A 23,849-nucleotide genomic window follows, 5' to 3' on the forward strand; every position below is an offset into this window, starting at 1 on the left:
TGCTGATGATTCGGAAGTGGAAGGGGCGCGAGATTGGGTACCGGTCTCGGACGCGGAGGTGGCAGTTCCGGGAAGGCATCCAAATTGATGTTTTCTTGCTTCTTCTTCTTGCGCTGGATTGGCTGCTGATTCTTCGTAGAGGCATCGTAGCAGATGCGGCGATATTCCTCGCGCTTGGCACAATTCCTGTTCGTGGACATATGGGTCCCACTGCAATTTACACATTTGAAGGCTTCAGGTTCCTTCATCGGGCATTGGTCGGTGAGACGAACAGCAGCACAAACGTTGCATCTTGGTTTCAAATGGCAGTTCCGTGTGCCGTGGCCAAAGTTGAAACAGCGCATGCACTGTGTCACGCTCCGATTCGGTCCTCTGTATGCCTCCCATTTAACCTTCACGTCGCTAATCATGCGGATGGCTTGCAGGGCACGTAGTGATGCACTGCCCTTGGCGAAGTGTACCAAGTACAGGCAATCACGATATGTCAGCTCTTTGTTCCGACGGTTAATAGGGAATACCGCCAGAGGCTGTAGCTTGTACATGTCGTGCAACTCGGCTATAATTTCCTCGGGTTCCATAGCCGTAAGCCCCCTGACTACCACTTTAAACGGTTTGTCTGCTGGCACGTCATGCGTGTAGAATGGAATACCAGCCTTGGTTAGGTAGGTTTTACATTTGCTGTATTCGTCTCGGCTTGCCGTGAGGATCTTAATTCCCATCCTAGTGATTTGATAAATGGCTTTTACGCCGATCGCTAGCATTGTACGCTTGAGCTTATCCAGGGGGACCGATGCAACCACCAGAGGGGGTAGCTTCAGTTTCTCCTTTGCCGGGGGTTGGATTCCAGATAGTACTCCGCTGGGATCCGCGTTGTTGTTTCCCATCGCTGCCGTGGTTCGATTTGATGTAAGTTCTTCTTCTGCATCCGTCAGGATCGCAAATCGGTTACTGATGCGGTCTGATTGGTCTACGCTTCCGGTGAGGGAGGCCGGCGGACGGACAGACACGATGCTGCTTCGTTTACCTCTCTTCTCATCGGGACTGTTGCTAGAGTCATTGGGGTTGAGACTCTTCTTTTTTCTCTTTCCCATGTTCACACTTGACTGTACTACGCTTGATGAAAAATCCAATACGTCTTTACTCGGTGAAAGCTAACACTGAATGAATGAGTGGATTTCCGAGCGCCGCTCGCTTATATACCGATTGGTGATTTCAATAGCCTGTTTTGAAAGCAATTTTAAGACTATTGAAACAAGTTTTTGGATCAAAAAGTAACAAGTATATAACGCGTAGACATTTTATCTTTCGAATGAAGTGTTTATCATACCATTTCGTTCAGTTGTTTAGGAGCTATTAACGCTCAAAATCTCGGTCTCCGGCGTAACGCTTTCGTTTTCGAAACTTTGATTTTACACCCCGGTATAGAAATGAAAGACGTAGTCCTACGTCAAAAATTAAAAGTGATAAGGAAAGGGGAAACAGAGATATTGATTTCAATCGGCTAGAGAAAACAGTAGAATCCGAAATTCAGGCGATCGATGCGAGTGTACGTGAAATAAAAGATTTTCTCTCTAACCGAAACAAATACGAGGGTATTCGCGAATATCTAAAGACTCGACCTGAGAGAGAGGAGCCAGCTCGCGTTTGTTGTGATCGCCCTTATGTCAGCGCGAACCAGTCACGGTGAACCAAGGGGAAGTATTGGAATATGTAGAAAATTTTAACATGATATTTTTTCGCAAGACATTTTATAAGAAAATAATGTTGACGTCGGACTACATCTTTCATTTCTATACCGGGGTGTAAGTTCAAAGCTTCGAGAACGAGAGTGTTACATTGGAGAAACAGAATTTTGAGCAATAATACCTGCCGGTTGAAAGAAATGGTATGATAACCGCTTCATTCGAAAGAAAAAATATCTACGTGTTATATGTGTGTTACTTATTGATCCAAAAATTTGTTTCCAAAGCTCAAAAATTGCTTTGAAAGCAAGCTATTGAAATCACAAAAATCTGAATATAAGCAGGTAGCAGCTCCGAAATCCTGATGAATGGAGTCACCACCAAGAGCATGTTTGTGCAAATGAAGGGCACTGGAGCATCGTGTTCGTTCAAGCAAGGCCAAAAAGGAGTCCACCGAAGAGAAGAATAGTATCGCTAAGAAGGCGACCAAGAAAGCGTCAGCATCGAGCTGGTGTGGCTGCCCGGAAGCAAAAGTCAAACAAATCCTCGAGCATCGCTGCATACAAGCCGAAGCCATAGAAATCAGAAGCAGCTTCGTTAAAAACTACCGTCGCCACACATAACGCACAACACGAGAGTGTTTTCAGCAAATCAAATCCAGTTCTTTTCAGAAAGAGTATATCAAATACTGCGCTCAAATACATTCTTTTCGTAATTTCTTCAATCAAGTGCGATCAACGTAAAATTACATCTTTCGAGAACTTATAAGGGGTACAATGAATCTTGAGAAAAACAAACGGGAAGTGGGTATGGTGAGGAAGGGCAGAGTGCTTATTAAGAATGCAGACACAGCATCATTTTGATGGAACCTATTCTTATTTCCATCGGACACAAACAAAATTCCCTCAAAATGCACCTGGGAGAAATCAATGTTGACTCTTTTCATTGGGAGATTAGCGCTTATTTTGTATATTCCACATACGCTGCATATTCAAATTGTATCGGAGAATATACAATTATGGCTCACATTGCAAAAATCGATTCACCGAGTTTGCAGCAATAAATCAAACTGGAACCAGTTAAAGAATGAAAGAATTCACGAAAATTGAATGAACGATCGGAAAAAGTCACAAATGAGCGCAAAACACCCATTAATTCACACAAGAACTCCACCGGTAAGCAAATCATAAAAATCAGTTTACTTCTTATTTCGGATATTGTTTAGAAATCATCGAAATAGTTCTTTTAGACAACTATATCGGAATTATCAAAAGTAAAAAAAAAACTTGTTCGAATGAGCCGATGCTGCTGGAAGTCATGATGTGGGCTGACCTGGTACATATTTTATTATATTTTATCATGTAAGTGCTCAAATTTTTATCCCCCATATATTCCTGTTAGGCGTAGTCCTAAGTCAAAAATAAAATCGCGGATAAAAACGCACAAATGATCTCACAAACAAAAGTTCACGTCAGCTTTCAACACTTTTCTTCCTTTTCTTATAAATGAATGACAACAACTTGCTTGATTGAAATTGTCCGATTTGAATTTTCTTGATGAGAATTCGTAAAAAGAATAAGAAGAAAACAAACTATCTGTCATTCAGCTGGCTCCTCTCTCTCAGGACTCGACTTGTGCACTATTTCGCGCGAGTCAAACGAGCCGGTGAAAACACAGATAGTGAAGATGAGCTAGCCGATATTGATGCGTTAGAATTATGTATTCGGGGTGCTTATAACACGTATTTTTCAATGTTTTCCTCTGTTGGTCAGCAGGAAGTTATTAATCAAATAAATCAATCAATTGCTAGCCTGAATATCGGCAGTCGAAATGCTTCCGAGTCGAACAAATCGCCTATGTTGCCCAACAACGATGATGAGATAGCATCTGTGTGTGGTGATACAGCAAATAAAATAGGGAAACGAAACCTCAAATCAATCGAAATTCCCCCACTTTCTCAAAAACCTATGAATAATTGGTTTCAATATATGTGGCAACCTGGTGCATTTCCATGGATGTTTGGACCCGCTGCGATGCAAGCATGGGCTCCACAGAATATGCCGCCGTGTAGTTCAGTTGAAAATATAGTATATAGTGTTAAACCACAGGATAATCTTACCAACCCAAAGGAACATTGTGATAATCGTAAACAACGCGTCGAAAAGATATCGCGTAACGAAGAAACCGCGAATGATTTTGATTTACTAGAGGCTACGGCTTCCGATTCAGATCGGTCGTCAGATAAATGCCGAAATATTTGCCGAGAAAAGCAACATAACCCAAAATCGAACAAACATAGACCAGCCGACTGGAAACTTAGATACGACGGTTCAGATAACGAACAATCACTTATGAAGTTTTTAAAGGAAGTAGAATTTTACGCGGACTCGGAAAATATGTCGCGTCGAGAATTATTTCGTTCGGCGTTCCATCTGTTCAGTGGACCCGCTAAAACGTGGTTTATGACCGGGTTTGAAAACGAAGATTTCACGTCATGGGCAGAGTTAAAAGAAGAATTAAAACGCGAATTTCTCAGTCCTGATCACGATCATACAAGCGAAATTCGTGCTATTTCCCGGAAGCAGGGACCGCGTGCGAAGTTTCAAGATTATTTCTTAGAATTACAAAAGATATTCAATTCGCTAACAAAACCAATGACCGAACGCAAGAAGTTTGAAATCGTGTTCCGTAATATGCGCGCGGATTATAAGGGCCACGCCGTTTCGGCTGAAATTGATAATCTTGCAGATCTTCGAAAATTTTGCAGACGATTAGACGCTACATATTGGTATAAATACCAAACCGCCGCGAGTGAACCCATAGTGAATTCACAGAGAAAACAATCCCAAGTGAATGAACTGCAAACGGGCGCGAAACCGAAACCGAAGACACTAGCGCAAAATGAACAATACCGTTCGCGTAACTTTTACCGTTCAAAAGCGGGTAAAAATGGGTCAGATGATGAAACACAATCTTCTTTAGTAAACAACAATGCTTCTTCACGGTTCGTGGTTCCGCCTAAAGATCTTTGGTAGAAAATTATCAGTTTTGGTAGAAAATTATCAGCCACCGAAAGAAGGTTATTGTTTTAATTTCCGTTTAAAAGGCCACAATGCACGTGAGTGTAATGCGCCGAAGCATCGATATTGCTATCAATGTGGTTTTCATAATGTTGATACGGCTTCGTGCCCTTATTGCGAAAAAAAACTCCCAATAGACTGTCCCCAAGGGCAGACAGGTCGAGTTTTATTAAAGCCCTTTACACAATCCGATGAAATCAATAATTATTTAAACAATCTAGGTTTTTCAAAACCTGCTTCCAATGAATATATCCGAACGTGTAACATAGAACTTCACGAATCAATACTGAATATGGAAGATGATGAACGGCCATTCGTAAAAATTTCCGTGTTTAATCACTTTCTTCTGGGTTTGCTGGATAGCGGAGCACACTTAAGCGTGCTTGGGAATGGGAGTATGAAACTAATAAAACAATTTCAGTTAAAAATATTCCCATCCAACGTTTGTCTTCGAACGGCTAGTGGCGATGAATTGAACGTCCATGGATTCGTGTACCTGCCAATAACATTCAACGGCACAACAAAACTTGTTGATACATTGGTTGTTCCATCCCTTAAACGAAAACTGTTATTAGGGATGAACTTCTGGAAATCGTTTGATATTCGACCTACCATCGGTCAGTCACATATCGAAGAAGTAGAATGTACAGAAACATTATCACATAACACTTATAATCACGATGATAGTAGACTATTGGAGGAACAGAAAATAAAACTGGAAAATGCAAAACATCAATTTAAAATAGCAAGAACCGGTGTACTTGATAGCACACCTTTGATAACCCACAGAATTGAGATCACCCCGGAGGCAAAAAAATTGCCTCCCGTTAGGATTAATCCATTTCCTACTTCACCCACGAAGCAGGATGCTATCAATCGTGAACTAGACAGAATGTTAAAAGAAGGTATTATAGAGAAATCATACAGCGATTGGGCCCTGCGATTAGTGCCAGTGGATAAATCAGACGGTACTATTCGTTTATGCTTAGATGCCCGCAAAATAAATGAGCGGACGATCCGAGATTGTTACCCACTACCACATATCTACTATAGACCTGTCCCAAGCATTTTTGCAAGTTCCTTTGCATCCTAGATCACGGAAATACACGGCTTTCTCGGTATTAGGCCGTGGGTTATATCAATTTGCGAGGATGCCTTTTGGCCTAGTAAATAGTCCGGCAACTCTATCAAGACTTATGGACCGGGTGCTAGGCGGAGGCGAACTCGAACCAAATGTATTTACATACCTTGACGATATAATTGTCGCAAGTGACACGTTTAACGAACATATAAACATGCTTCACGAGGTAGCCCACAGGCTTAAAGCGGCGAATTTATCTATCAACTTACAAAAATCAAAATTTTGCGTTGCTGAAGTACCTTACTTAGGTTACATTCTGAGTCAAAATGGTCTCAGTCCTAATCCTGATAGGGTAGCTGCTATAGTAAATTTTGAAAGACCACATTCGTTGAAAGCATTACGCAGATTTCTTGGAATGTGTAATTATTACAGAAGGTTTTTAGCAAACTTTAGCGAAATCACCCAGCACCTAACTGACCTCCTGAAGAATAATCCAAAATCAATTCGTTGGAATGATAAATCGGAAACCGCCTTTCACAAAATCAAAGAATTACTTATTAGTGCACCGATTTTGACCAATCCGAATTTTTCCTTACCGTTCACGATTCATTGTGATGCCAGCGACACTGTAATAGCTGGTGTACTGACACAATCCCCAGAGGGTATCGAGAAACCCATCGCATACTTCTCCCAAAAATTAACGCTTATTCAACAAAGATATTCCGCTACTGAGAAGGAAGGCCTCGCGGTTATCCGATCAGTAGAAAAGTTCCGATGTTATATAGAAGGATCCAAGTTCACAGTATATACTGATGCGTCCGCCTTAACGTATATTATGAGAAGCTGCTGGCGCACCTCCTCACGCCTATGTCGATGGAGTATAGACTTACAACGTCATGATATGGTGATTCTTCATCGCAAGGGAACGGACAATGTAGTAGCAGACGCTTTATCTAGGGCTGTCGAAGAGCTCATCACATCCAACGATCATGTCGAGTGGTACGCTAAAATGGTCAAAAAAATTCAGCAAGAACCTGAAAAATTCAAAGATTACCGAATCGATAAAGGAATCCTCAAAAAATTGATATCCTCGCCCGATGATCTCCTAGATTATCGGTTCTCCTGGAAAATCTGTGTGCCTGAAAAGCTTAAAGAGAAAATTATGGTTGAGGAACATGACGATAGTCTACATCTGGGGTATGAGAAAACACTTGCAAAAGTTAGAAAAAAATTCTTCTGGCCTCGTATGGCTAATGACATCCGCAATTACATTCGAAAATGCACCATGTGTAAGCAGAATAAGCCCGCACATCGTTCACAACTTCCAGCACCTGGGAAACAGAGAATAACAACTAAACCATTCCAAATTATTGCGTTGGATTTTATCCAATCACTTCCACGCAGCAAAAGTGGAAACGTGCACCTTCTTGTAATAATGGACCTGTTCTCAAAATGGTCTATCCTTATTCCTATCAAACGAATCTCAGTAAGCATAGTGTCAAAACTTCTAGAAGAAACCTGGTTTCGACGATACTCAGTCCCAGAATTCATTATCACAGATAATGCATCTTCATTCCTTTCCACTGAGTTCAAAGCTCTGTTGACCAAATACGGCATACAGTATTGGACTAATTCAAAATACCATAGTCAATCAAACCCTGTTGAAAGATTGAATCGCACTATAAACTCGTGTATCCGCTCGTATGTGAAGCAAAACCAGAAGCTGTGGGACTCTCGTGTTTCTGAAATTGAATATTGTCTAAATAGCACTCCACATTCTTCCACGGGATTCTCACCATATAGAATTCTTTTCGGACACGAAATTATAGGTAAGGCGGACGAACATCGGATAGATAGAGATGAGAAGATAATAACGGAAGACGAAAGAATAGATAGGAAAAAGTATATCGACCAGCAGGTTTATTCCATAGTAATTAAGAATTTACAAAAAGCTCATAACAAAAATATTAAAACGTATCACTTGCGATCAGACCAAGCCGCCCCAGTTTACGATGTTGGCCAGCGAGTTTACCGGCGCAATCGTAAACAATCCTCAGCGGTAGCAGGATACAATGCGAAGCTAGATGCCTTATATCTTCCGTGTACGGTCTTAGCCAGAATCGGGACATTCGTATGAGCTGGCCGACGAAACAGGGAAGCCTATTGGCGTATATTCCACCGCCGATTTGAAACCTGAAAATTAATACCAGTCTTGTGACAGTTGTTAATATCAAAATAAACAACATTTGTATAACGACCACAGTCTGACAGATGTCAATTGTATAACAGTTATAACAGCTTCTAACGAGGGGTACAACCCTTTCCTGTTGCAAACAGGGGTACGACTAAAACGTCAAATCCCTCATATTGCCAGTGTACCCAATATTGCTGCGGTTTACTGACATTTTGGTTCAATCAATTGCTGTTGTTTACAACTCGGTCCGGTTATATAGTCGAATAGTGGCTAACTTTAAACTCCATGTTAAATGTGAACACCTCCATGTGAAACCGAAATATGAAAATCGCTCATGCAGTTAGAATAAAGCAGCGCATTTTTCGATTTCAATCCTCGTAAATGATATGTTGATAAACAAATGACGCCATATTGATTTTGATTTTGGGTAGCCTATATTCAATTGATGTCTAACCCCTGGTTGCAAATGAATAAAGAAGATAAAAGTTTAATTTTCAAAGGGCCAAAAAGAATCAAATCATCTTTTTCCTACAACGTCATAGTTCTAAAACATGAAACAAATACATGAAACAAATACATTGTAACCTTCGGTCACTTAAGACCTTTGCAGCTTCGCCACAAATCGATGCGCCAAAATCTCCACTGTCTGCTTTGCATCTGTCACTTGACATATGATAAGCATACGATGGAGAGGGGACCGTAGGACATGGAAGAAGTGGTGTGAACGTTGTAGGTGTGTGTCCAAGAGTTGGTCAGCTCGCACAACTTACAACTTGATAGGACAATTATGTGTCCGGTCTCTCGACATTTTATTTGTTCTCGGCTTAAACTGTGCTCGTTTTTTCTGTCCTCGAGAATAGAAGTGCGCGTCGTGAATGTAAATTTGTATAGATAATTGTTGCATGTTCAAATTCATAATCAAGTGTTTTTTGTAGGTTTAAAAAAATACAATTAGTTTTAAAATATCAATATATATATATATATATATATATATATATATATATATATATATATATATATATATATATATATATATATATATATATATATATATATATATATATATATATATATATGTGTTTGTGGTTTAAAATTAAATCGTCATAAAATTATGGTCAGTATAATAAAAATGGTCAAAATAATAAAACGAAACAATAATCTTACCTTAAACTATAGTCACACTAAAATCAGTGAGATAATATCAAGGAACAACGAACACACTTATAAATCTAACACATTAAAAAAAAGGTAATTGATTAGAAACTATTTCAATGGATCATTAAAATAAAAACTGGTGACATCATACAAATGTACTAATGCATTTTGTTGGTCAGGTCCGGCCAACGGGCCTTTTTGTATTGGCTTATCTCTACAGGCCCGCACGGGGACGTTATACAAGGTCGCACAGGAAGAGGCCCTGACAAGGGACAATCTACCGGATTACTGGTCAATCAAGACACCAGTGACTAGATCAAAAACTGCAGCTGGTATATCTAGTCGAGAAGGAGAACGGAGGCAACCCACAAAAAAATTGCAAGTACCGTGTGTAGTCACCAATTTAATCACCCTCACATCCACCCACAAACAAAATCCCTAAAATAAATTCCGTTATTAAATATCGCCTTCGTTTTCGAACTTATCTACCACAACAAACAGCCCTTGATTGTTTTTCTCTGTTTTTTGAGTACGCGTTATTCGGGTTCGAACGGAACCACCAGGCCTCGCTCGCAGATAGTGGTCAGAGGAATTAGCTTAGAAGCCTTTGAGCCTAAGTTAGTGAGATTCGAATTGAGAAGAACGTGTGCGGTTGACGATTAGTGGACACGTGTTGTATTATTGTGTGTTCCTACTTAGTAAGTGTCCTTCCGGTCCCAACAGGGTTTGAGGCGAAACGCTGCTCGACCTATGGAGTCCTCTTCCAATAATAAGGGGGGGGGGGTTTACAATATCATTATCAAAATAAGTCACATTTCGGTATAATAAACATCAGTTTTATGATGTACATTGTCGTAAAATAGATTTAATCTGCATCATATGCGTATATCACGCTGATGCAGTTTGTGTGTCGTATAAGCGTATAGTTTAAATCGATTCAGTACTGCAGTAAATCGTGTTGCATGCTGAAGAAAATCATGAAACAGTAAATCATATTAGATCCTAATAAAAACATATTACATCTCATTGAAATGTCAATGAAATGCTTTAATATTGACAAGTTTCATTTCATAACAGCAATGTCTGATCACATGCGGAAGAACAAAATAATTAAATTTAAAAAAAGTGGCTCTTATAGTCGATTACTCACAAAACATCACAATCGCTGGAGAGAAGCTAAACGGATCGAAACAAATATGAGCGAAACTCATAATCAATTAACAGATGAAAATGGAATGTTGAACGAATCCCCAAAACAAAACAATTTGGATTTTAATTTGATTCCAGGAATGGAGCAATTCAATGACTTAATTGATGATGGTAATTTAATTTTAATTTTTAATGATTTCATAAAACGTGTTCAATTTCAATCTATTACAGGAAACCATAGATTTTTTATGGATTTACAAAAATGGACTTCTGAATATCGGATATCTCAAACTGCACTGAAATCACTGATTACTATTTTGAAAACGAACCTGGAATTGAATATGCCACGTGATCCAAGGACTCTGATGCAGACACCAAAAAGTGTAACCATACTCAATATGAAAGGGAATGGACAATATTGGCATGAAGGATTGGAATTATGCCTTAAACGTTCTTTCAATAATCTTACTATGCCTATGACAATATCGCTTAATATCAACATAGATGGTTTACCACTGTTCAGAAATTCAATGCATAACTTCTGGCCTATTGTATGCAACATATATGAACAGCCAGATATTCCTCTTGTGGTAATTGGTATTTTTCATGGAATTGGTAAACCGAAATGTGTGTTTGAATATCTTTCACCCTTCGTGGATGAAATATTGCCAATATTGAAATCGGGATTAGTAGTAAATGGTCACATTTTAACAGTTAAGATCCGTTGTTTTACATGTGATACCCCAGCAAGATCATTCATCAAAGGGGTTGTGAATTTTAACGGTAAATTTGGTTGTATTAAATGTACTACAGAGGGACAATACTGTCATACATCCCGCACAATGATTTATCCAGATCTCAATGCTCCTAAACGAATGGACGAGAAGTTTCGCGAAAAAAAATATCAATGTCATCAAGTTCTTGATACTCCTCTTGCAAAACTACCAATTGATATAATAGAAGATGTCATTGTAGCCGATTCTTTACATCTGTTAGAATTGGGGGTGATGCGTAGGCTTCTCAATGGATGGCGCACAGGATCTCTAACTAGTAAACTAAAATGGAGTACATTTGAAAAAAATGAGATCTCGAAGTTCTTGTGTAGCATAACGTTGCCATCAGAATTGCATTGTCGTATGCGTTCTTTAGAATTTATTTCTCTTTGGAAAGGTCTTGAATATAGATATTTTTTAAACTACGTTGGCATAGTTCTATTAAAAAAGTATTTACCAAGAGTTTTCTATAATCACTTTTCGACATTATTTTGTGCAACCCTTATATGTTCTGCCACAAGATACAAGCATTTTCTACCTGTCACCCGTGAATTATTCATCGACTTCATAAATAATTTCAAATTGCTGTACGGTATTCAATATATAACAAGTAATATGCATAACATATGCCGAATCGTTGATGAAGTGGGAAAAATTTGGAATGTTATCAATATTATCAGCTTATCCTTTCGAAAATTCTTTACACTTTTTGAAATAATTAGTACACCCCGGAGTAAATCCTCTTATCCAAGTGGCAAATCGACTATCAGAATCAATGAAACATGACGTATCTATTACTATGAATTCGAATAAAACTAAAAAAAATCAAGTCATTTCAGTAGAACACTGTGAAAGCAAATGTAAAATAATATTTTCTACATTCATTCTCAGTACTGATTTCAAAGATAACTGGTTTATGACTAACGATTCAAACATTATTAGCGTAGTAGGAGCTGAAAAGAACAAATCATCTTGGTTTTTTTTTTCCAAAATATATTTTTTATTAAGGCACATGTGGCGTTAGCCTGACGGGGCCGGGAGTCCAATATTTTGACAAACCGATTACTCGCGGTTGGCTCGAGGTTAGTATTACAAGTGTTCTCATAATTGGTATGTTGCAGTCTTCGATGCTCTATACGTGTGCCCGACACGGGCTACTTCCTATTGGGATGCAGCTGACCATTAATCAGCAACGCTCCCTAGTCTGTACCCCATATCTAGCGTGGTGCGTCTTTCTCGACTCGAGGAATCCAGGATAGAATGGTCACTAGCCGGCGCAATCATCAGTTCGTGTAGAGTTGTCATGAGCGGTACAACCTTTGGCTCTTGTTGAATGATCAGTGGACTGCACAACCTTCGGCCCGTGCATCTGTAAAGAGTGTGTGTATGTATTGCCGCGACTATGTAAAAGTTTATCGATCCGATAGGAGGGATATGAAACGGGGACACAACGAAGGAAACATCATTAAACGTTGACATCGGCGTTTCTGAGGAACAGGTATAGATGAAGCAGAAGATCAGGATCCCGGCTACCTAAGATATCCCGGACGGGGATATCCGATTTTCTGCCTTGTGCTCTCAGTGCTCTAGAGAGCTGAGAGCGAGCAGCATGGAACCGGATACACGACCAGACAACATGCTCGATGTCGTGGTAGCCATCGCCACAATCACAAAGATTGTTTGCTGCGAGCCCAATGCGATAGAGATGCGCGTTTAGGTTGTAGTGATTGGACATAAGCCGAGATATCACGCGAATGAAATCACGACCTACATTCAATCCCTTGAACCATGCACTCGTCGAGACCTTAGGGATAATCGTGTGTAACCAACGACCGAACTCATCTTCACTCCACATGCGCTGCCAACTAACGAGTGTGTCCTGACGAGGAATGTGAAAAAATTCATTATAGGCAATTTGCCTTTCAAAAAGTGTGCCTTCTGAAGCGCCCACCTTAGCTAGCGAGTCCGCTTTCTCATTCCCCGGAATCGAGCAATGAGAGGGAACCCATGCTAAGGTAATCTTGAATAATTTTTCGACCAAAACACTCAATAGATGTCTTATTCTTGTTAGGAAATAAGATGAGCGTTTATCAACCTTCATTGAGCGGATTGCCTCTATTGAGCTGAGACTGTCTGAAAAAATAAAATAATGGTCGATGGGCAGTGTTTCAATGATCCCTAGAGCATAGTATATCGCACCCATTTCTGCGACATACACGGAACAAGGATCTTTGAGTTTGAAAGAGGCACTGGAATTTTCATTGAAGATGCCGAAGCCAGTGGACCCGTTTATGTATGAACCGTCAGTAAAGAACATTTTATCAGATCCAACTTTCCCATATTTTTCCGAAAATATCGACGGAATAACATTGGAGCGTAGGTGATCTGGTATTCCATGGATTTTTTGTCGCATGGACAGATCAAAAATGACAGAGGAATTGCAAAAGTATGGGAAGCAAACTTGGTTGGAGATGCCTGGTGAAGGGTGCACGTCGTGGGTAAGGTACTCATGGTATAAAGACATAAAACTTGACTGAGGAGTCAGTTGGAGTAGATTTTCGAAGTTATCAATCACCAATGGATTCATGATCTTGCAACGGATGAGAAATCTGTAGGATAATTCTGTGAACCGAAGAGTAAGCGGGGGTACTCCTGCCAAAACTTCGAGACTCATCGTATGTGTCGAATGCAAACACCCCATGGCTATACGCAAGCAACGATATTGTATCCTCTCCAGCTTGAGAATATGAATCCTGGCAGCTGATCGGAAGCAAAAACTGCCATATTCTAACACTGACAATATCGTTGTTTTGTACAACTGAATGAGGTCTCCTGGATGGGCGCCCCACCATGTTCCGGTTATTGTTTGGAGAAAATTGATTCTTTGCTGGCATTTCTGTTTCAAATACGCAATGTGTCTCCCCCAGGTACATTTAGAATCAAAATATACACCCAGGTATTTGAAAAACATAGAGTGTTGGATCGTTTTGCCGGATAGGTAAAGCTGGAATTGGGCGGGTTCGTGCTTCCTAGAAAAAACGACCATTTCAGTTTTCTCCGTAGAGAATTCGATACCCAGCTTGAGGGCCCACGTGAACAGATTGTTCAGGGTATCTTGCAACGACTTTTGCAGAGCGACGGGATTAGTACCCATGATGGAAATAACTCCATCGTCTGCAAGTTGTCTCAGCGTGCAGTCTCTAGTGAGACAATCATCCATATCATTGACGTAAAAACTGTACAAGAGGGGGCTTAGGCAGGAGCCTTGCGGTAGGCCCATAAAACTGTATCGAGAAGATTTCAAGCTGCCATGATTGAAAAACATGTGCTTTTCTGACAGTAAATTGTACAGGAAATTATTCAGAATTGGTGAAAGTCCACGATTATGAAGCTTCTTTGAGAGAATTTCCATGGAAACTGAATCAAATGCCCCTTTGATATCGAGAAAACGGAAGTCATTTGTTCTTTGCGAGCAAATGCGATTTGGATTTCAGAAGATAGCAGCGCGAGACAATCATTCGTCCCTTTACCTCGGCGGAAGCCAAACTGCGTATTTGACAGCAAATTGTTCGCTTCAACCCACTTGTCCAAACGAAGTAGAATCATTTTCTCTAACAATTTGCGAATACAGGATAACATTGCAATCGGCCTATACGAGTTGTGATCGCAAGCCGGCTTGTTGGGTTTCCGTATGGCTATCACTCTCACTTGTCTCCAGTCATGCGGGACAATATTCAGCTCCAGAAACTTGTTGAACAAGTTCAGCAAACGCTGTTTTGCCAAGTCGGGAAGATTCTTCAACAAGTTGAATTTAATCTTGTCCGACCCCGGAGCTGAATTGTTACATGAGAGGAGGGCAATTGAGAATTCCACCATCGAAAAATTCTCATAATCGCATTGGAGCGGAATATCGCGTACGACGCTTTGTGCAGGAACAGAATCGGGACAAACCTTCCTTGCAAATTTGAAAATCCAACGGTCAGAGTATTCCTCACTTTCATTGGTATGGTTCCAGCCACGCATTCTCCTAGCCGTATTCCAAAGAGTACTCATAGCGGTCTCCCTTGACAAACCATTGACGAATTTCCGCCAATATCCACGCTTTTTTGCTTTAATCAGACCTTTTAGTTTGGCTTCTAGAGCTTGGTACTTTCGAAACCATTCCACTGATCCAGTTTTCCTGAATTTTTTGAAAGCGGATGATTTTTCAAGGTAGACCTTTGAACACTCCTTGTCCCACCAAAGTGATGGAGGACGACGTCGGAAAGTGGTAGCCGGTACACGTTTCTTTTGAGCTTGAAGTGCGCTATCGTAAATCAAACTTGATATAAAATTATACTCTTCAAGGGGAGGAAGTTCATGCATCGAAATGATTGCTTCAGATATTAATTCTGCAAATTTTCTCCAGTCAATATTCTTCGTGAGGTCATACGCAATATCGACTGACTCACTAGATTTTGATTCATTGGCGATCGATAAAATTATTGGTAGGTGATCACTACCGTGGGGATCTTGGATTACCTTCCATGTGCAATCCAGGGATAATGAAGAAGAGCAGAGAGATATGTCTAGCATGCTTGCCCGTGCAGGAGGGTTGGCTATCCTAGTTGCTTCCCCAGTATTTAAAACTGTCATGTTGAAGTTGTCGCACAGATCATAAATCAACGTGGCACGGTTGTCATCGTAGAGTGACCCCCATGCTGTTCCATGGGAGTTGAAGTCACCTAAGATTAACCGCGGCTCCGGCAATGCCTCGATAATATCAAAGAACTGATGGCGGCCTACAGTAGTCCTGGGAGGAATATATATCGAAGCAATGCAGAGTTCTTTGCCATTGATTTGTATCTGGCAAGCGACAACTTCAATGCCTGTAATCGATGGGATAGTGACTCTATAGAAGGAGTGACGTTTTTTGATCCCCAATAGTACGCCACCAAACGAGTCGTTACGATCTAGGCGAATAATGTTGAAATCGTGAAAATTCAGCTCGTCGGCTGAACAAAGCCATGTTTCACAGAGAGAAAATACATCACAGTTAGAACTGTGAACTAAAAATTTAAATTGGTCTAGTTTAGGGATGATGCTTCTGCAATTCCACTGTATGACAGTGGTCAAATCCTTGACCTCTTGCGCTGAATTAGGCATCGAGGGAAATGAACGCTGCTAAAAAACCACATTTTTCTTTCAAAAATGTTCTCACAACCGGAAGCAAACATAATACTATGCTTTTAAGAGGATCATTTATATTTAAAGCATTTAAAATGTTATCCACAAGGTCTGAAAGCGCAAGCAGGCCAGGTAGTGGCTGTTGCTTCGACCGCGAAAATGGAACAGACGTGTTCGTTGTTGTTCCGGGAAGTGCTGAGGACCCCTGGTTGGTAGCATGACCACGTAAACCGGGAGGTACTTGCTTCGGCCTATTCTCAGCACGTTCAGTTCGAGGCTTCATTCCAACTTGGGAAGTTTCGGTATTCTTTCTGGTGAGCTTTTTTATTTTTTTTTTCTTTTCTTTTTTTTTCTCCTAAAAATGAGTTATTTATTTTGTAAAACTTAAATATAAACAATGAAATAGGAAATAGGTATTCAATTCCTGTCAGTTTTTAAACATATAAAACAGGAAGTGGGTTATATCTATGGTATAACCGCAAGGGTGACGTAGGACTATCGTTGATTTAGAGATCATTTGTTTGAAGTTGAATCTGAATTCATTCTGAATGAATGAATATTTGGAGAACTTCGAAAACGAGAGCGTTACGTTGGAGCCACAAGGTTTTATGCATCCAATATTGGATACGGAAATATCCTACTGATGGGGAAGAATAATCTTCAGAAGCTATCCTGTTAATTGCGATTGATTGAAAAATCACAAAACCAAATGTATTTGGTCACAGTGTTTCTTGGATAGAAAACATTAAAATAAACTCTTTCACATGAATGTAATTTTAAATTCCCAGAGGAACTGGCAGATTATTTTCAGTAACGATTAGATATTTCCACATTTTCCTCGATACTGGAAGCCCACCAGTGGTTAATGCTAACTCGATAACCATCTGTTAATAGCACTTGATTGAAACATATTTGGTCACAGTGTTACATGGATAGAAAACATTCAATTAAACTCTTTCACATGAATATATTTTGAAAATTCCCAGAGGAACTGGCAGATTATTTTCAGTAACGATTAGTTATTTCCACATTTTCCTCGATACTGGAAGCCCACCAGTGGTTAATGCCAACTCGATAACCACCTGTTAATAGCACTTGATTGAAACATATTTGGTCACAGTGTAACATGGATAGAAAACATTCAATTAAACTCTTTTACATGAATATATTTTGAAAATTCCCAGAGGAACTGGCAGATTATTTTCCAGCAGTTCCTCTGGGAATTTTCAAAATATATTCATGTGAAAGAGTTTAATTGAATGTTTTCTATCCATGTTACACTGTGACCAAATATGTTTCAATCAAGTGCTATTAACAGGTGGTTATCGAGTTGGCATTAACCACTGGTGGGCTTCCAGTATCGAGGAAAATGTGGAAATATCTAATCGTTACTGAAAATAATCTGCCAGTTCCTTTGGGAATTTTCAAAATATATTCATGTGAAAGAGTTTAATTGAATGTTTTCTATCCATGTAAAACTGTGACCAAATACATTTGGTTTTGTGGTTTTTCAATCAATCGCAATTAACAGGATAGCTTCAGAAGATTATTCTTCCCCATCAGTAGGATATTTCCGTATCCAATATTGTATGCGCCCGCAATCGATTATTGCTCAGTCGCCGAAATGTATTTGGTCACAGTGTTTCTTGGATAGAAAACATTAAAATAAACTCTTTCACATGAATGTAATTTTAAATTCCCAGAGGAACTGGCAGATTATTTTCAGTAACGATTAGATATTTCCACATTTTCCTCGATACTGGAAGCCCACCAGTGGTTAATGCTAACTCGATAACCATCTGTTAATAGCACTTGATTGAAACATATTTGGTCACAGTTTTACATGGATAGAAAACATTCAATTAAACTCTTTCACATGAATATATTTTGAAAATTCCCAGAGGAACTGGCAGATTATTTTCAGTAACGATTAGTTATTTCCACATTTTCCTCGATACTGGAAGCCCACCAGTGGTTAATGCCAACTCGATAACCACCTGTTAATAGCACTTGATTGAAACATATTTGGTCACAGTGTAACATGGATAGAAAACATTCAATTAAACTCTTTTACATGAATATATTTTGAAAATTCCCAGAGGAACTGGCAGATTATTTTCCAGCAATGATTAGATCTTTCCGGAACTTTCCCGATGCTGAATGGCATCCTAACGGAAAGAGTTCTGTGCGTGTATGTGTCGATCCTTTGCCGTCCACCTCCTCCAGCACGTTAGGCAACGATGTTGTCTTGTCGATGTCCTCACGAAAAATGAATGTGTCTCACCACCAGAATATCGCTTAAGTATGCTTTTTGTGTGTGATTGAATCGAGAGAAGGTGTGGTTTACGATGGCAATTTGGAAGGCAAACTAGAGGGGAATGAACTCTCTGAGCTCGGAACTTTCGGCAACTGAGCAATAATCGCTTGCGGGCGCATACAATATTGGATACGGAAATATCCTACTGATGGGGAAGAATAATCTTCTGAAGCTATCCTGTTAATTGCGATTGATTGAAAAACCACAAAACCAAATGTATTTGGTCACAGTGTTACATGGATAGAAAACATTCAATTAAACTCTTTCACATGAATATATTTTGAAAATTCCCAAAGGAACTGGCAGATTATATTCAGTAACGATTAGATATTTCCACATTTTCCTCGATACTGGAAGCCCACCAGTGGTTAATGCCAACTCGATAACCACCTGTTAATAGCACTTGATTGAAACATATTTGGTCACAGTGTAACATGGATAGAAAACTTCAATTAAACTCTTTCACATGAATATATTTTGAAAATTCCCAAAGGAACTGCCAGATTATTTTCCAGCAATGATTAGATCTTTCCGGAACTTTCTCGATGCTGAATGGCATCCTAACGGAAAGAGTTCTGCGCGTGTATGTGTCGATCCTTCGCCGTCCACCTCCTCCAGCACGTTAGGCAACGATGTTGTCTTGTCGATGTCCTCACGAAAAATGAATGTGTCTCACCACCAGAATATCGCTTAAGTATGCTTTTTGTGTGTGATTGAATCGAGAGAAGGTGTGGTTTACGATGGCAATTTGGAAGGCAAACTAGAGGGGAATGAACTCTCTGAGCTTGGAACTTTCGGCGACTGAGCAATAATCGATTGCGGGCGCATACAATATTGGATACGGAAATATCCTACTGATGGGGAAGAATAATCTTCTGAAGCTATCCTGTTAATTGTGATTGATTGAAAAACCACAAAACCAAATGTATTTGGTCACAGTGTTACATGGATAGAAAACATTCAATTAAACTCTTTCACATGAATATATTTTGAAAATTCCCAAAGGAACTGGCAGATTATTTTCAGTAACGATTAGATATTTCCATATTTTCCTCGATACTGGAAGCCCACCAGTGGTTAATGCCAACTCAATAACCACCTGTTAATAGCACTTGATTGAAACATATTTGGTCACAGTGTTACATGGATAGAAAACATTCAATTAAACTCTTTCACATGAATATATTTTGAAAATTCCCAAAGGAACTGGCAGATTATTTTCAGTAACGATTAGATATTTCCACATTTTCCTCGATACTGGAAGCCCACCAGTGGTTAATGCCAACTCGATAACCACCTGTTAATAGCCGCGCGTGTATGTGTGTGTAGCGATGTCTTCCCAGGGAACCGTTTGTGGCATCACTCTCCTCCTGATAGATTCCCTTCTGGCCTAGGGTGCACAAACAGGCTCTTGGTGACACCGTTCATCCGCGCTTTCATGATAAATAAAGAGCTTCACCGCAACAGCGACAACATGCTCCAATCGCTGTTCAATTAGAACTGAGTGGATTTCCGAGCGCCGCTCGCTTATATACCGATTGGTGATTTCAATAGCCTGTTTTGAAAGCAATTTTAAGACTATTGAAACAAGTTTTTGGATCAAAAAGTAACAAGTATATAACGCGTAGACATTTTATCTTTCGAATGAAGTGTTTATCATACCGTTTCGTTCAGTTGTTTAGGAGCTATTAACGCTCAAAATCTCGGTCTCCGGCGTAACGCTTTCGTTTTCGAAACTTTGATTTTACACCCCGGTATAGAAATGAAAGACGTAGTCCTACGTCAAAAATCTACATTTATGTACAGTTGCATTAAAACTAAAATTGAATACTAACACTAATATAATACAATAGCAGGACCTTAATGTAAATAACATTTTGACTTTTATGCAAATTCATCCTCCTCCATCGCAAAACCGGCTGGGGTTTTCGAAAAATCTACCACCATTCTCTCAAGCGCAAAGTTTCCTCCCCTTAAACCTTTGTTATCCTTAATGTACCGCAGTAGGCGGTACCAATGAGGGTCACATTGCAAGGCTGCCGGATTGCCAATGATAATCATTAGGGCACGCGCACGGGTAATGGCAACATTGAGTCGCTTGCAGTTTGACAAAAATCCCACCTTTGTGTCATTGGAGCGTACCGTCGATAGAATCATTATCGGTTTCTCGCGACCTTGATACTGCTCGACCGATCCCACCTCAATGTTCTGCCAGTCATTATTGAGAAAGCTTTTTCGCAAATAGGACGCCTGTTTTGTATAAGGGGTCACGACACCGATATCTTCCTCGGAGATTGATCGTCCGTTGATTCCATCTGACAACATCTTCTTGACGTACAAAACCACCGTCTGCGCTTCTTCTTTGTTGTACGAACTGTACAACCGCTTGTCGAACCGAGTTAGTCCGGAGATAGAGTGGAAAATTATGGGGAATTTTGGATTAGGCAAGTAGTTCCAATGGAGCACCCACTCGGTGGAGGATGACATTATCCGGGGCCTTAGTTCACTTCCGTAGAAACAATCGTTGGAATGATGTATTAGGCTGCCATGCGATCGAGCTGTCTATCAGATTAGTGATAACATTTGCATTATACTGACCAGTTCTAGGATCTCGCCTGTATATATCAAGACCCATCAAACGCTCTAGCATGGATTTCCGGTGAACAGTTTGCTTGAGATATGCACAGTGAATTATAGGACCAAGCTGTTTCGGATCACCCGAAAGTATCACGCTTGCATTGATTGCTGAATAGGTCGTCCCGATTCCAGCAATTGGTACCAGGACGGAAATTTCCTTCGCGCTATTACACTCATCAATAAATATATAGTCAAATACCGTGGGACAGATGGAGGCTTGTGCAAAGCGACCACAATTGTTCATGGTACTGACGACAATACGGCTGCCATAAACGTGCTGGTACGATGGAATTTCATGAACGCCCGTCGCAAGGTTAGAAAGCGCCAAAATATTAACATCCACACTGTCAAGTTTATGTTCCTGTGAGCGTGAATAAAACCGAAACAAATCTCGTTCAGGAACAAATACTCTCAATCGCTCGGTAAGCTCATCACAGGTAATGTTGGAGGGTGCAGTAAGCAAAATGTGTGCTTGAGGTTGGGTCTTCCAGATTTGTAGTACAGCCTCCACGATGGTGGCCGTCTTCCCAGTGCCTGGGGGTCCGACAACAATGTAGGGTGCCGGAAAAGAGGTCCTGTGTACTATATTCCGGACAGCTCTCATTTGCTCTCGGTTTGTTCCGATAAAAGTCTGAAACCAATTGAACTTCGGTACAGAAGCGATTATTTGCTCTCCGGGGTTTCTGGAAGTGGTCTTTGGGAACAAAAATTTTGTCAAGTCCACCGAACGTAGTAGATCAAGTGCATTATACTCCAGCTTATACCGGGTCCGGTTTAGGAAAAACTCGACAGAGCACGGCATTTGGAAGCGGACCCTCTCTCGCATAGTGATAGTAATCGCATTTTCACTGATCGATTCTACTAATCCGTTGATATGCTCCACATATATGCCGCGATTATTGGAAAAACGATCGACCGAAACTCTGACGCAATTATCTTTCTCGAGTAGTGTTGGTGGTACGATAAATTGACATAAACTTATCAAGTAATGGTAATCTTTCTCTGCGGGTACAAGGGTAACTCCCTTTATCGTATATGTTGCTAGTATTGACTGCATATCGTAATCTTCGATCATATTTAGTAGACGCAACTGTTCTATATAGTTCGTAGGAGTTAGCCCTTCTTTGTTAAACGCACGAATCATCTTGGTTAATCAAAGGCAAATGTTTGAAAATAAAACGTGATTTTTTGCAAAACCCAATGATATCTTCTTTTCTAGATATATATGTCGCTAAGATACACACAGAGAATATGTCAGACGTTAGATACTATGATGTAGGCTTGATCATGTGTAAATTACTTACAATAGCTGATGAAGATGACACTGTATTTATTCCTCTTTTACATACATTAGAATAAATCTTATAATTATTAGAGATCATTAAACAATAAATTATAATATATCCATAACAAAACGATTTTTGCTAATATGGCCTTTTTTATACTATTCCAACGAGTATGCCGTACCGAACCGAACGTTGAGGTCAGTAGCATAAGTCATAGTTTTCATCCAAATATTCTTCTTCGTTCGAATTTTCTCCATTGTTTGTTGGCACAAATATTTCATTGTTCACAGCTTCATACATATCTTCATTCAGTAATGATATGGTTTCGTAATGTTCATCTATGAATTCATCATTCTCTGTTTGTTCATCTTCGATAGCAGAGTTTCCGTGGATTCGTTCATCTGAAGTGTTATAACTTTTACAGTTAACCTTCTCTGTTGTGTTTTTTCTACGACGACAAGCTGACCTTCGAAGTTGTTTATTTGAAGATCGTGCTTTCGTGTAGCGGAACAATCGCGTTTTACAGAAAACTTATAATTTTTGAAACGTGTACAGAGGATCTCCAATTTGAACAATATCCAATAATAGTTTTGTAACATTTCCAAATTGACGGAATCCTCGACTGGATTTCTTTTGCCCGCGATTTATTCCGGTCCACGTAAAACAATTCCAAAATTCACGTGAAAAAAGGCAATCAACGATGATATAGCATGCGTCGTCGCCTTTACCTGCATAGGAGTTTGGCAAAACAACTTTTGAGAAATATTCAAGCTGAAAATATTAGAAAATGTCTTATAATAGAAAGGGAATTATTTATATTAAAAGGTACATACATAATTTGTACGGAGCTCATAATCATCTAGTTTATCGTTCAACTCTATAAGTTCTTCTTCGTTTGTTACCAAGTTCCATTTTTCCAAGCCTATTTTTATATTAGGCTTAGTTTGTTCAGTCTTCTTATTAATCTCCATTAAAGATTTTTTTGACGTAGGACTACGTCTTTCATTTCTATACCGGGGTGTAAAATCAAAGCTTCGAAACCGAAAGCGTTACGCCGGAGACCGAGATTTTGAGCGTTAATAGCTCCTAAACAACTGAACGAAATGGTATGGTAAACACTTCATTCGAAAGATAAAATGTCTACGCGTTATATACTTGTTACTTTTTGATCCAAAAACTTGTTTCAATAGTCTTAAAATTGCTTTCAAAACAGGCTATTGAAATCACCAATCGGTATATAAGCGAGCGGCGCTCGGAAATCCACTCAGTTCTAATTGAACAGCGATTGGAGCATGTTGTCGCTGTTGCGGTGAAGCTCTTTATTTATCA

At 39.8% G+C, this 23,849-nt stretch overlaps 2 protein-coding genes across 3 annotated transcripts in view; both read right to left on the reverse strand.

Moving 5' to 3' along the window:
* The window catches only part of LOC129762208 (uncharacterized), a 49,135-nt gene that overhangs the window by 13,766 nt on the left and 11,520 nt on the right, over positions 1 to 23,849 (reverse strand). Inside the window, exon 4 of one of the 2 annotated variants that reach the window (XM_055760257.1) lies at positions 7,733 to 8,036. The exons of the other annotated variant lie outside the window; for it this stretch is intronic. Coding sequence (XP_055616232.1) covers positions 7,954 to 8,036 — 83 coding nt within the window. The 3' untranslated portion in view covers positions 7,733 to 7,953. Of the gene's footprint in view, positions 1 to 7,732; positions 8,037 to 23,849 lie in introns of those variants that run through there. 2 annotated transcript variants of the gene reach the window in all.
* On the reverse strand, positions 20,457 to 22,368 carry LOC129762209 (putative helicase MOV-10). Its single transcript, XM_055760260.1, has one exon. The coding sequence runs from the start codon at positions 21,082 to 21,084 to the stop codon at positions 20,482 to 20,484; it is 603 nt and encodes a 200-aa protein (XP_055616235.1). The 5' UTR covers positions 21,085 to 22,368; the 3' UTR covers positions 20,457 to 20,481.

The sequence above is a fragment of the Toxorhynchites rutilus genome, chromosome 1, assembly GCF_029784135.1.
Source record: "Toxorhynchites rutilus septentrionalis strain SRP chromosome 1, ASM2978413v1, whole genome shotgun sequence".
NCBI lineage: Eukaryota > Metazoa > Arthropoda > Insecta > Diptera > Culicidae > Toxorhynchites > Toxorhynchites rutilus.